Source organism: Canis aureus, chromosome 5 (assembly GCF_053574225.1).
Source record: "Canis aureus isolate CA01 chromosome 5, VMU_Caureus_v.1.0, whole genome shotgun sequence".
In the NCBI taxonomy this organism is placed as follows: Eukaryota; Metazoa; Chordata; class Mammalia; order Carnivora; family Canidae; genus Canis; species Canis aureus.
In genome coordinates this window covers 79,111,884-79,124,592 of record NC_135615.1, presented here as the reverse complement: position 1 = coordinate 79,124,592, position 12,709 = coordinate 79,111,884, and the positions used below count along the sequence as shown (strand labels likewise).

Sequence of the window (12,709 nt, the reverse complement as noted above, 5' to 3'; positions counted from 1 at the left end):
AGATGAAGAAGGAAAAAAAGACAAAGTTGGAAGAAAATACACCAAGACGTTAACATCTGTTAAAATTCTGGTCGATGGGAATCTCGATTTGTCATTTGTTTTCTCTGTACACATCTGAATTTTTTAAATTTCCAAAATGGTTTTAAAAATTTAATAAGAAAAAGAAAAGGGAGAGCACAATGGGTTTCCACTTTGGAGCTGGACAGCCTCCAAACTGTGTGGCTTTGGGCAAGTTGTTCCATTGCTCTGAGACTCAATTTCCTCCTCTATAAGACAAAATGATAGCGTCCACCCCATGGAATTGTTGTGCAGATGAATGAAATCATGAGTCCCATGGTGGGCCCTCAATAAGCTCGTCTGATAAAATCAGCCATTACTTTTATTAAAGGTGACAAATGTCGGTCCTTTGAGGATGGATTTGATTTTTACCAACAAGCTGATCTATCCATTCCTTTAACAATCATTGATCAGATGCCCACTATATTCTAGGGCTGGAGCCAGGTCCTGGGGATGCGGCAGTGAATAAAACAGATAAAATCCTACCTGCATGGAGCTCTCAGCCTATCAGTGGGAAAATGAGATCTAAAGATTATAGTACTTCATGACCCAAGTGTCACCAAGGGGGAAGACAGCGATCTGGGAGCAGCAGGAGTGGAGCTTGCCTGAGGAGGGGAAGGCAGCGACAATAATGGGAACAGAACCTGGGGAGGAGCAAAGAACGAGGACTGCCTGAAGCACTAAGCCCAGGGTTCCTATACTTGGCGGAAACAGACTGGGGAACTTAATCCTGAAGGATTCCAGAATTATTTGAACGCTGTCACCCATTTGGTTAGAGAGAGGCTGGGATGTTTGTTTAAAATAAAAGGACTTTTAATTACTTGTCCCCTGTTGTGAGGACCTATAATTTCAGAGCAGCACATGCTCGGTTATTCAGAGCTGTCTGTGTTTTTTAGGACTGTAAAGCAGAGTCCCAGATTCCCATGGAAAAAAATAGAAGCATGGATTTATTTCTGCTGCTTTTGCCAGCTGCTGCTAATTGCTTATGTAAAGTACAAGATTCTTTAGGATTTCCTTTCAGCAGGGAGGAAAGCACAGCTATAATTGACAGGCACTAGGGGTACTTTGGGTGCCTATGTTAGAAACAAAGCTAGAAAGTGCTATTCAAGAATAAATAATGGAGGGGCACCTGGGTACCTCAGTGGTTGAGCATCTGCCTTTGGCTCAGATCGTGATCCCGGGATCCTGGTATCCTGGGATCGAGTCCCCCATCAGACTCCCTGCAGTGAGCCTGCTTCTCCCTCTGCCTGTGTCTCTGTGTGTCTCTCATGAAGAAATAAATAAAATCTTTAATTTAAAAAATGGAATGGCCTGGTAGTTCTCTCGCACACACTTAGTATTTTGTGCATGGCTAGGAGCACAGAAAGAAGCACGGAAGGAACATCCAATCTGTTAACATTGTTTTTGAGGGGTAGAGTAGGGGGGATTTAAGGAAAGGGGATTAAAAACTCAATGACTGAGCAGGAAAAAATATGGAATAGTGACTACATTACCTATCTATTGCTGTGTAACAAATTATGCCAAAATGTAGCAGCTTAGGAAAACAAAGATTTATTATTTCACAGTTTCTGCAGGCCAGGACTCTGGGCAGAGCTGGATTATCTGGCTTAAGGTCTCCTATAAGCCTGCAGTTAAGATGTCATCTGGGGGGCAGCCCCCGTGGCTCAGTGGTTTAGCGCCGTCTGCAGCCCAGGGCGTGATCCTGGAGACGCTGGATCAAGTCCCACGTCAGGCTCTCTGTATGATGCCTGCTTCTCCCTCTGCCTCTCTCTCTCTCTCTCTCTGTCTCTATGAATAAAAAAAAAAAAAAAAAAAAAAAAGATGTCAGCTGGGGCTGTGGTCTTACTTGAGGGCTTGACCGGGAAACCATCCACTTCAAAGCACACTCACATGGTGTTGGCAGGATCCAGTTCCAGTGCGCTGTTGCTGTTACTACTCCTTGCTTCATGGGCTTCTCCACAGGGCAGCTTACAACACAGCAGCTGGCTTTCCCCAGAAGAAACAAGCAAGAGAGCAGGAAAGAGTGAGCAAGACAGAAGCCAGAGTCTTTTTGTAACCCAACCACGAAGCCAATATCCAATGATTTCTGCCAAATTCTATTCCTTAGGCCACTAAAGTCTAGTTCGCAGTCGAGGGGAGGGGACTACACAAAGGCCCGGTCACTCTAAAGATGTAGAAATAGAAGTAGCATGAGGAGAAAGAAAAGAAAAAAAAAAAAACAAGAATGGCTGGAGGGTCAGAGGAAGCAGGCCTGGCCCAGGAAAGGGGTTGACCTAATTGTGAAGGGCAGCCATCAGTTTCAGGCAAGGGGTGTGATTTGGTCAGCTTTGTGCTTTAAATAGCTCAGTCTTCCAAATCGGGAGATACTAGAGAGTTGAAGGAAACTAGGAGAAATCCTAAAGGAGTGAACTATCATTACCTCTGGGCTTATAGGGAACTGGAACAGAATATTATTGTTTTTCATGATGAAGCCATCCATATGTACCAGTAGTGTTTTCTTGAACCATATATTCATATTACTTTTATTTAAAAGACTTTAAGGGGAGCCTGGATGGCTCAGTCAGTTGAGCATCTGCCTTCGGCTCAGGTTGTAATTTTGGGGTCCTGGGTTGGGCTCCTTCCTCGGTGGGGAGCCTGCTTCTTCTCCCTCTGCCACCCCCCCTGCTTGCGCTCTCACTATCTCTCTCAAATAAATAAACAAATAAAATTAAAGACTTTTTAATTAAAAAAAAACACAAAGAGACTATAGACAAATCATAGAAAAGAAATTCAGTTAGCAATCATGTGGCATAAATGCTATAGAGCAATTGCAATAGTTGGTCCTGCTAGGGGAGAGGGTGAACTATTTGACATTCTGAACCTTTAGGCTCCTCCCCACCCCTACCCTTCTTCCCAGGAGGGGAAAGAGTCTTGTAATTTATGGGAGGAGTGAGTCTTGTAACTCGGAATTTAGGGAATTTAGAAGGATAGCCCAGCCCCTTCTCCTTCTCCTCCCCCTTGGGAGCGAGGCTGCCCACAGAGGGCTTGTGTTCCCAGATGGCTCTCAGGCAAGGGCTAGAGATCCAGCAGGCCCCATGCTGGGTGCTGGGGACCTAAGGTTTCAAAATCACAATCCATGTCCTAACAGAACTAACTGTAGAGGAGGAGACAGAGAGCAAGCATCCAGCCCAGTCTAGAAAAGGTCAAAGAAGTCTTCCCAGACTAGATGATCTTTTTTTTTTTTTTTAAAGAGTTTATTTATTTACTCATGAGAGATACAAAGAGAGAGGCAGAGATACAGTCCAAGGGAGAAGCAGGCTCCATGCAGGGAGCCCGATGTGGGACTCAATCCCAGGACTCTGGGATCACGCCCTGAGCCAAAGGCAGAGGCTCAACCGCTGAGCCACCCAGGCATCCCACGAACTAGATGATCTTAAGTATGAAGGGGGATTCTTTCAAAGAGGTCAATCAAGACAGAGGAACCAACATGATGCTTGGGATGACGGCAAGTAACCCAGTATTGTTGGATCATAAAAGGCAACAAGAAAAGGGGACAGCAAGAAAGATGCCAGGGCCAAGTAGTGAAGGCCTTGCTGTGCCAGGCTAAGGATCTTTGGCCTTAGGGGGCAAAGGGCAGGGCAAAGAGCCTGTCAAGGACTCTAATAGCAGGTGATATGGCCATGTTTCTACTTTGAGGAATCACTGCAGGGCAGCAAATTTATGGGACGGCTTGAGCCACAGATTGTCTGAATTTCTCAGCTGCACACCCTCTCCCTAATCCACCACCACCATGTTTTCCTCCACCTTGGCGAAGCAGACACCCTTCCTCCCAAGGAAATCTCTCTGCCCACCACTGTCTGGCTCTAACTTGCAAAAATTGCAGCCCAGGAATTTCAAGGAGCTGGATTTTGATCTCGTAGCAGCTTTGCTCTGTCAACAGTTTTAGCGAAAACTCCTCCACCTCTGCTGGCAATTTAGAGATAGCATTTCTGAAATGGTCTGTGGATAAAGGATGTTGCTGCTCTGGGAAAATTTGTCTCCTGCCAGGAGGAGACAAAGAACATGGAAATGCTGCCAACAGACGCTGTCTACAAGGGAAGGTCAAACATCCCTCAATGGTTCTTTTTTTTTTTTTTTTTTTAAGTCTTGTCTTTTTCCATTTTTACACCAGTATCACTTTCTCCCCCCTCCCCCAACCCCCCTATTGTCCTTTGGGGGAAGGTTAAATGATGCTTCTTAGGAATATTACATATTTCACCCAAACTACGCAGTCTTGTTGCCTGGAGGGAAGAGGGTATAATGAAGACAGGGATGCCCGTAGAGCGGTGTGTGCCAACGAAGAGTCCTGGGGCCTCTCCAAGGACTCCCTCTGTTCTCCTCAAATTCCCATGGTTGAGCACAGCAAAACCTGCCTGGTACATAGGTGATACGTAATGAATGTTCTAGGGATGAACAAGACTCTTGTGAAGAACATTAATTCTGCAGCATAAACAGTCATCTCGGCAGAAAACCATATATCATACCTCCAACTCTTCACCTTCTTGGGATAGCCCTACAGACACGGAAGATGTTTCAGGAGGATGACCTGAGACCTGAGACTTGGTGCCACTATAGGGGGACTTTTCCTTCCCAGGAGGACAGACGGGGACAAGTGGAATCAGGGCCATGATCCCTAAGAAAGGCAGCTGCTGTGCCCCACTGCTTGAGGGTCTATCTCTGCCCTGAGAACAGAGAACATGAAACCCCCGCAATTTCTGCTAGAAGCCTCTCTCCCATTTAGAAATCCACTTGCTTGCCCTTTCCATACAGAGGTCTGCGGAAGAATCAAGTTTTGTGCTATGCTTGGTTCAGACCTGTCAGAAGAAACTTAGATTTTTTTTTTTTTTAACAGGAGAAGTGTACCAGTCGAGAGTTCTCTGTTGAACAAGAAACTGCCACAGCCTCCAGTGGAGGGCTAATTAACATCATTCTGGAGAATTCGTTTCTGCAGGTGGGTGGGTTAAGCATCAAGGGTTGGCAAGGTTATTTGCAGCTTAGGGGAACAAAACCAACGGCTGATAACAAATACCCCCCTTAACTCAAAAACACTAATAAAATATCTCGTTAGCGAGTACCTCTTATAAGCTTATAATACACTTATAAGTGCAATCATCAGAAGCCTTACGTAAAAGGTTACATTTCTAAGAGAGTAAAGAAAACCTTTGCAGTGAAAACATTAAATCTCTCAGAGAACCTCTTGTTCCTTCTCAGTAAACATTAAAGAGAAGTGCTCTAATGACAGTGACACACAGCAGATGAATAGATTTAAACTTTTTTTTAAAAAATTTATTTATTCATGAAAGACACACAGAGAGAGGCAGAGACAGAAGCAGGCTCCCTGAGGCGGGACCCGATTCCAGGACCCCAGGATCACGACCTGAGCCAAAGGCAGATGCTCAAATACTGAGCCACCCAGGCATCCCAGATTTAAATTTTATTTATTTATTTATTTATTTAAAAATATTTTATTTATTTATTTATGAGAGGCACAGAGAGAGAGAGAGAGAGGCACAGACACAGGCAGAGGGAGAAGCAGGCCCCATGCAGGGAGCCTGACGTGGGACTCGATCCCGGATCTCCAGGATCACACCCTGGGCCGAAGGCGGCACTAAACCACTGAGCCACCAGGGCTGCCCCAGATTTAAACTTTAAATGAGATCTTTGCCCTGACTAGGTTTCCATGGATGAGCCTGAGATTATTGGAGTGTCAAGTTTCTCCAACCTTTTCTTTCTTAGCTTTCTCCAAAGGACAATTTCAGTGGAGCATGTAAAATTGTAATTTAAAATTCTCTGAGATCCATCCAAAAAAAATTAAATATCTGCTTTCTATGTGCCCCTATAAATAGGAAAGAAGCTCATCCATTTATCTATGTATGTCTCTCCCAAATAAATATGATGGGATATCACCGGGGCCCTGCAGTTTCTCCTAATAAAAGAGATCATACACACACACACACACACACACACACACACACACACTCTGCTGAAACAGTTGACTACCTGTTCCTAGCTAGGGGTCCACCCCATGGCCCAGCAAGCCTGGTGGCCAGAACTCTTTAGATGATTGAAGACTCCTTCCAGCATTTACATGTCCCTTGACTTCATATTTAAGGCAGAAGAAAGGGATGTGAAATCTTTTCCTTGCTCTCTCTTGGTGTCCTGCCTCTCCTGCCACACCAGCATCAGGAGAATGGGAGTGAAGATGCTCCCTAATGTCAGTGGGCCATAAAAAATGCTAAGTCTCATCCTCTATATATGGTTCAGAAATAGGCTGACTCAGCTGTGCGCTGCGCACTACTGCAGAGCAAAGTTCAACTCCTGGTTTATGATACAGAGAAGCTCATTATTAAAATGTATCTGCTGTTGGAAACCACTACGTTCAAAGACAGTTGAATAAACTTCACGAACTTTCATGCACTGTTCAAAATAAGTTCATTTTTTAAAAATCTGAGACCATAAATGAGTTAGAACTTTTCAAAAAAGCTTTCATTATGTTAAAAAGATTTTTATGTAAAATGTTTATTGAGATATGACACACAGAAAACTGCGTAAGCCAGAGGGTACATCTAGATGAATTTTCATCAAATGAACATACCCAGGTCAAGGAAGAGAATGTCACCAGGCCCCAAAAGCCTCCTTGAGTCCATTTCTAGTAACTACCTCCCAAGGGCAACTGCTCTCCTGACCTTTAACGCTATAGATTAGTTTTACCTGCCTCTGAACTTTTGCAGATGGAATCATAATATTTATTCCTTTTTTATGTTTGCTTTCCTTACTGATCAGTATATTTATAAAATATATGCATGCTGTTGCATGTAGCTGTACTTTTTTTTAAACTTTTATTTATTTATGATAGTCACACAGAGAGAGAGAGAGAGAGAGAGAGAGGCAGAGACACAGGCAGAGGAGAAGCAGGCTCCATGCCCGGAGCCCGACGCGGGACTCCATCCCGGGACTCCAGGATCGCGCCCTGGGCCAAAGGCAGGCGCCAAACCGCTGCACCACCCAGGGATTATAGGGACCTTTAAACTGACAGTACCACAAAATCTACATCCTGAGGGATGTATTTCTTATTCAACAATAACTCACTGACCCAAATAAATTATGTAGACCTTGTTTGGATCCCAATCTGAATAACTGTAAAGCAAAATACAATGATGGGGAAATCTGAATATCAACTGGATAGTAAATGATATTACAGAGTTAATGTTACTCTTTCTAGAGATGGTAATCACGGTTTATGGTTTTTTTTTTTAAGAATTCTTATCTCTTAGTGATAGATACTAAAGTATTTATAAATTAACTGTAATGCCTGGGATTTCCTTGAAAGTAATGGGGGAGAGGGTTAGTCGGAAGGTATAAATGAATAATATAATGGCTATTTGTCAGTAGTTGCTGAAGCTGGGTGATGGGTATTTGGGGTTCACTATATTATTCTATTTTTTGTGTATGTTTGAAATTTTCCATTAAAAACAAAGTCAAGGTGGCTCAGTCAGTTGAACACTAACTTTCAGCTCGGGTCATGATCTCAGGATCCTGGGATAGAGCCCCATGGGCGGCTCCCTGCTCAGTGGGAAACCTGCCTTCCCCCTGCCCCTTCCCTCCTTGTGTGCTTTCTCACTCTCTCTCTTTCTGAAATAAATAAATAAGGGAAGCCTGGGTGGCTCAGTGGTTGAGCCTCTGCCCTTGGCTTAGGCTGTGATCCCAGGACCCTGGGATCAAGTCCTGCATCAGGCTCCTCAGGGAGCCTGCTTCTCCCTCTGCCTATGTCTCTGCCCCTCTTCATGTGTCTCATGAATAAATAAATAAAATCTTTAAAATAAACAAATACAATTTAAAAAAATTAAAGTCAAGAAAAGGAAAGAAAAAAAAAAAAAGAAATCACTCAGTACAAATCCCTTTATCAGCCATTCCTAACAGTGGGCTTGGGTACAGGGCTCTGCTACTAACCCGCAGTGTGACTTTGGGCAAGTTGCTCCAGGTCTTGAGGCATCGGAAAAACTTGGACTTTGGGTGAGATTTCTCTTGGGGGGTGTGGTAAGAAGGGAAGAGGACTGTGAGCTTGTAGAGAGGAGCCTACATGAGGGCTGAGGTGGGTGTTTTGAAAAAGGAATTCATGGATAGTCATAGTTTCAGTTTCAAGAAAGGAAAACGTTATTGCTATTATAAAAACCTAGTAGAGGGCAGCCCTGGTGGCGCAGCGGTTTAGAGCCGCCTGAAGCCTGGGATGTGATCCTGGGGACTCCGGATGGAGTCCCACGTGGGGCTCCCTGCATGGAGCCTGCTTCTCCCTCTGCCTGTGTCTCTGCCTCTCTCTCGCAATCTGTGTGTCTCTCATGAATAAATAAATAAAATCTTAAAAAAAAAAAAACCTAGTAGAAACAGAAATGGAAAGGAAAAAGCAAAGCAATGTATACATAGATAAGGGTATACATAGATAAGCAGTAAAGGAGAATGAGGCAAAGTTACATGAGACCAGGTACTTACAACATCCAGCCTCATTAGCTGGGGAAGCCCGATGGAGACAGCCAGCCAGGCTGGAGTCCGGATTGAGAGACCGGGGCAGAGCACCGGCCCCACATGTAAGACTTCCAACTGACCATCCCCATAAGGGCCGTATTTACAGGGCCAATGATGGGGTCTGAATTTAAACATTGTTTGCCTACATGCAGTTTGGAGAGAGCTGCATTTCTATGTTACCATGTCTTTCCATCTTCAAGGAGCTTGCGCTAGGTGTGTTTGCCTCCCCTCCTGGTTTTCATTCTGGGGGGCCAGCAGAGCTTGGAGCCAAAGGGGATGTAAAGCAAGATTTATAGCTCTTGATGTCCAGACCAGAAATGGCTCTTTTTTCTTTTTCTTTCTTTCTCTCTTTCTTTTCTTTCCTTTCTTTCCTTTCTTTCTTTCTTTCTTTTCTTTCTTTCTTTCTCTTTCTTTCTTTTTCTTTTTCTTTCTTTCTTTCTTTCTTTCTTTCTTTCTTCTTTCTTTCTTTCTTTCTTTCTTTCTTTCTTTCTTTCTTTCTTTCTTTCTTCTTTCTTTCTTTCTTTCTTTCTTCTTTCTCTTCTTTCTTTCCTTTTGTTTGTTAATATTTTATTTATTTGAGAGAGAGAGAGGACAAGCACGGGGGGAGGAGCAACGGGAGAGGGAGAAGCCGGTTCCCCCCTGAGCAGGGAGCCTAATGTGGGGCTCCAACCCAGGGCCCTGAGATCATGACCTGAGCCAAAGGCAGCCACTTAACTGAGTCCCCCAGGCGCCCCCAGAAGGGCTGGTACCGACCCGGAGGCCAGCTAATTTAAACTAAGCAGGCTCCCAAGGTCACTCCTGCGGGACAAACCTCTGAAACGACGTTCTGAGCACTCAGGGCCCCTCCCCGCCGGGTACAAAGCGCCCCGGGGCGAGCGCGCTCCCCGCCGCGCAGGTGCGCGCACGGCGCCCCCTCGCGCCCAGCCGGGGAACCGCCCGCGCCGCGGCCCCGCCCCCCGGCGCCCGCGCCTGCGCAGAGGCCCCGCCCCGAAGTTTGTTGCGGGGCCGGGCGTCCCGGAGGCGGGAGGCGGGAGGCGGGAGGCCGGAGGCGGCTGGCGCGGAGTAGCCGGGTGCGGGGCCGCCATGGCGGTGCGACAGGCGCTGGGCCGCGGCCTGCAGCTGGGCCGAGCGCTGCTGCTGCGCTTCACGGCCAAGCCTGGCCCGGCCTGCGGCTGGGGGCGGCCCGAGCGGCCGGGCCCCGCGGCGGGCTGGGGCCGCGGAGAACGCCCGGGCCAGGCCGCGGGACCCGGCGCGGAGCGGCGCAGGCTGGGGCTCGGGCTCCCCGACCGCTACCGCTTCTTCCGCCAGTCGGTGGCCGGGCTGGCGGCGCGACTCCAGCGGCAGTTCGCGGTGCGGGCCCGGGGTGGCGCGGGCCCTTGCGGCCGGGCCGTCTTTCTGGCCTTCGGGTTGGGCCTGGGCCTCATCGAGGAGAAGCAGGCGGAGGGCCGGCGGGCGGCGGCGGCTTGTCGGGAGATCCAGGTGAGCGGCGGGGCGGGGCGACGGGGGGCGGGGGCCGGAGAGCGGAGGGGGCGGGGCAGATGAGCGGAGGGGCGGGGCCGGGGCGGGGGCAGATGGGGCGGGGGCGGGGCAAGTGAGGGGCGGGGCCAGGGCAGGGGCGGGGCCAGGGCAGGGGCGGGGCCGGGGCAGGTGAGCGGCGGGGGCGGGGCCGGGGCAGGTGAGCGGCGGGGGCGGGGCGTCACCTGCTGCCGGGGCCGTGCGATGGAGCGCTGCCTGGGTCCCAGCAGGAGATTGGTGGGAAATCACGCGTTGAGGTTTATTCGCGGTGTCACGGGACTCCCGATGTGGGCCCAGCACCTCGACATTTCCCCTTCCTTCAAACAGCGTCTTCTGGAAGACGTGCTGCCCATCTTAGCCCCCGCTGCACCGCCGCTGATGGCTCTGCGTACATTTTCTAAGCTCTCATGACGAGGAAATCCTGACGCTTGTATTCCCGAGGTAGTTGTCATGCCCATTTTACGGATGAGGAGGAGTACTCAGAGAGGTGAAGTCATTTGCTCGAAGTCGCACAGCTGCTAGAGGACGGTACTCAGAGTTGGACTCTGCAAAGGCTGTGCCTTTATTTATTTATTTATTTTTTAAAGATTTTATTTATTTATTCATGAGAGACAACACAGAGAGAGAGACAGAGACACAGGCAGAGGGAGAAGCAGGCTCCATGCAGGGAGCCCCACGTGGGACTGATCCCCAGGCCGAAGGCAGGCGCTCAACCGCTGAGCCACCCAGGGACCCCCCAAGGCTGTGCCTTTAACCTAAAGCCTCCACAGCGTAGCCAGTTAGTGACATAGCCGAGGCCAGAGTAAAAACTGTGAACAGCAGTGGAAAACATAAGACCTCTAACAGTTTTTAATTAACCTGTGTAAAGCTGTCAGGAGTCACTGGGTATGGGGGAGGGTAGGTTTCCTAAATGCTTGAAATAGCTCAGAGGCCTGTGTTTCTACCCAACCAAATTCTGTATTCTGGTTCTCCAGAGAAACAGAACCAATAGCATGTGGTTATTTAAAAAAGATAAAAAGATTTACTTTAAGGAATTGGCTCTGCAGTTAGGGAGGCTGGCAAACCCAAAATCTGCAGGATAGGCAGACAAGCTGGAGACCCAGGAGGTTCCAGTCTGAAGGCCATCTGCGGACTGAATTCCCGTTTCTTCCAGGGAGGTCAGTCTTCTGGGGTTTGAAACCACCCAGTGAGTTAGCACGGCGCCTGCGTCGTAGTGCCTAGGGCTGAGGTCCGGGAAGATGGAGTGACTTGCCCAAGGACACAGTTGGTTAAGGCCTGCCTGGGCAGTGTCCCCTCTGTTTCCTGGTTTCCAGCCCTCGTTCCCGTTCTTCTTACTCGTCACCAGTGTGTCTCATGCTTGAGCTCTAGCCAGTTTGGGTGACAGACAGGTGACGCCTGGTCTTGTCCCCAGCTGCTGTCCTTGTGAGCATAGATATAAATGTGGAAGACAGCAGGGCACCTCCCCTCAAAATTAAAAGTAGAATTTCATTTGACCCAGCAGTTCCACTTGTAGGTTTATGCCCCAAAGAGCTGAAAGCAGGGACTTGAGCTGATGTTTGTGCGCCCAAGTTCATAGGCATTATTCACAATAGTCAAAGGTGGAAGCGACCTAGATGTCCCTGGATGGATGGATGGATGGATGGATGGGTAAACAAAGGGTGACATCTCCATACGGTGGAGAAGTATTTGGCCCTCACAGGAAGTTCTGACACCGGCTACAACAGGGATGACATTTGAGGACCTTTGGCTAAAAGAAATAGGCCAGTCAGGAGAGGAGAGATATTGTCTGATTCCACTAATAGGAGGTACCTAGTCATAGTCACAGAACATAAAGTGGAATGGTGGCCGCCAGGCACTGGAGGTGGAAGTGGGGAGTTAGAGTTTCGTGTGTATGGAGTTTCAGTTTTGCCAGATGAAGAGAGTTCTGGAGGCGGATGTGGCAATGATTGCACAACAGTGTGAATGTCCTTAGTGCCATTGAACTGTAGATTTAAAAATGACTTAAAGGGGCACCTGGATAAGCTCAGTGGTAGAGCGTCTGCCTTTGGCTCAGGTCATGATCCCGGGGTCCTGGGATCGAGTCCCGCTTCGGGCTGTCCACAGGGAGCCAGCTTCTCCCTCTGCCTGTGTCTCTGCTTCTCTCAGTGTCTTTCATGAGTAAATAAATACAATCTTAAAAAAAATTTTTTTTAATTAAAAATAAAATGACTTAGTCAATTTTATGTTATGCGTATTTTACTACAATTCTTAAAAATAATTTTAAACCCTGTACATGAATGTTCATAGCATTATTCATAATAGCAAAATATTAAAAACAACCCAGACATCCTTTGGCAGGAGAATTGTTACACTCTGGTATATCTGTCCATAAATATTAAGCAATAACCAGGAATCAATTATTGATACAGGTAGCAACCTAAATGAATCTCAAAGGTGTTGCGCCTAGTGAAAAAAATCAGTCCCCAAAGGGTCCATACTATGTGATTCTATTTCTTTTTAATTTTAAAGTTTTTTTTTGTTTGTTTTTTAAAAGATTTTATCCTGCTAGGACTACACCAGCTAGGATGGCGGTGCCCAGGGCAGGATTGGAGGCAGCTAA

General features: G+C 47.4%; 1 protein-coding gene and 1 long non-coding RNA gene across 4 annotated transcripts in view; one reads left to right on the top strand and one right to left on the bottom strand.

The window, feature by feature from the left end:
* Window positions 1-1,589: 1,589 nt before the first annotated feature.
* Window positions 1,590-10,070, bottom strand: LOC144314781 (uncharacterized). 3 transcript variants are annotated; one of them, XR_013380633.1, is made up of 3 exons: window positions 9,889-10,070; window positions 1,948-2,043; window positions 1,590-1,845 (listed from the first exon to the last, which is right to left on the bottom strand). It is a non-coding gene; the product is annotated as an uncharacterized LOC144314781 (long non-coding RNA). The 3 variants fall into 3 exon arrangements; XR_013380635.1 differs by having other exon boundaries at window positions 1,948-2,039; XR_013380634.1 differs by lacking the exon at window positions 9,889-10,070 and adding an exon at window positions 9,407-9,502.
* Window positions 9,664-12,709, top strand: part of PINK1 (PTEN induced kinase 1) — a 17,988-nt gene continuing 14,942 nt past the window's right edge. The window contains exon 1 of the mRNA XM_077899314.1: window positions 9,664-10,074. Within this exon, the coding sequence (XP_077755440.1) occupies window positions 9,679-10,074 (396 nt within the window). The 5' untranslated portion in view covers window positions 9,664-9,678. The remainder of the gene's footprint in view (window positions 10,075-12,709) is intronic.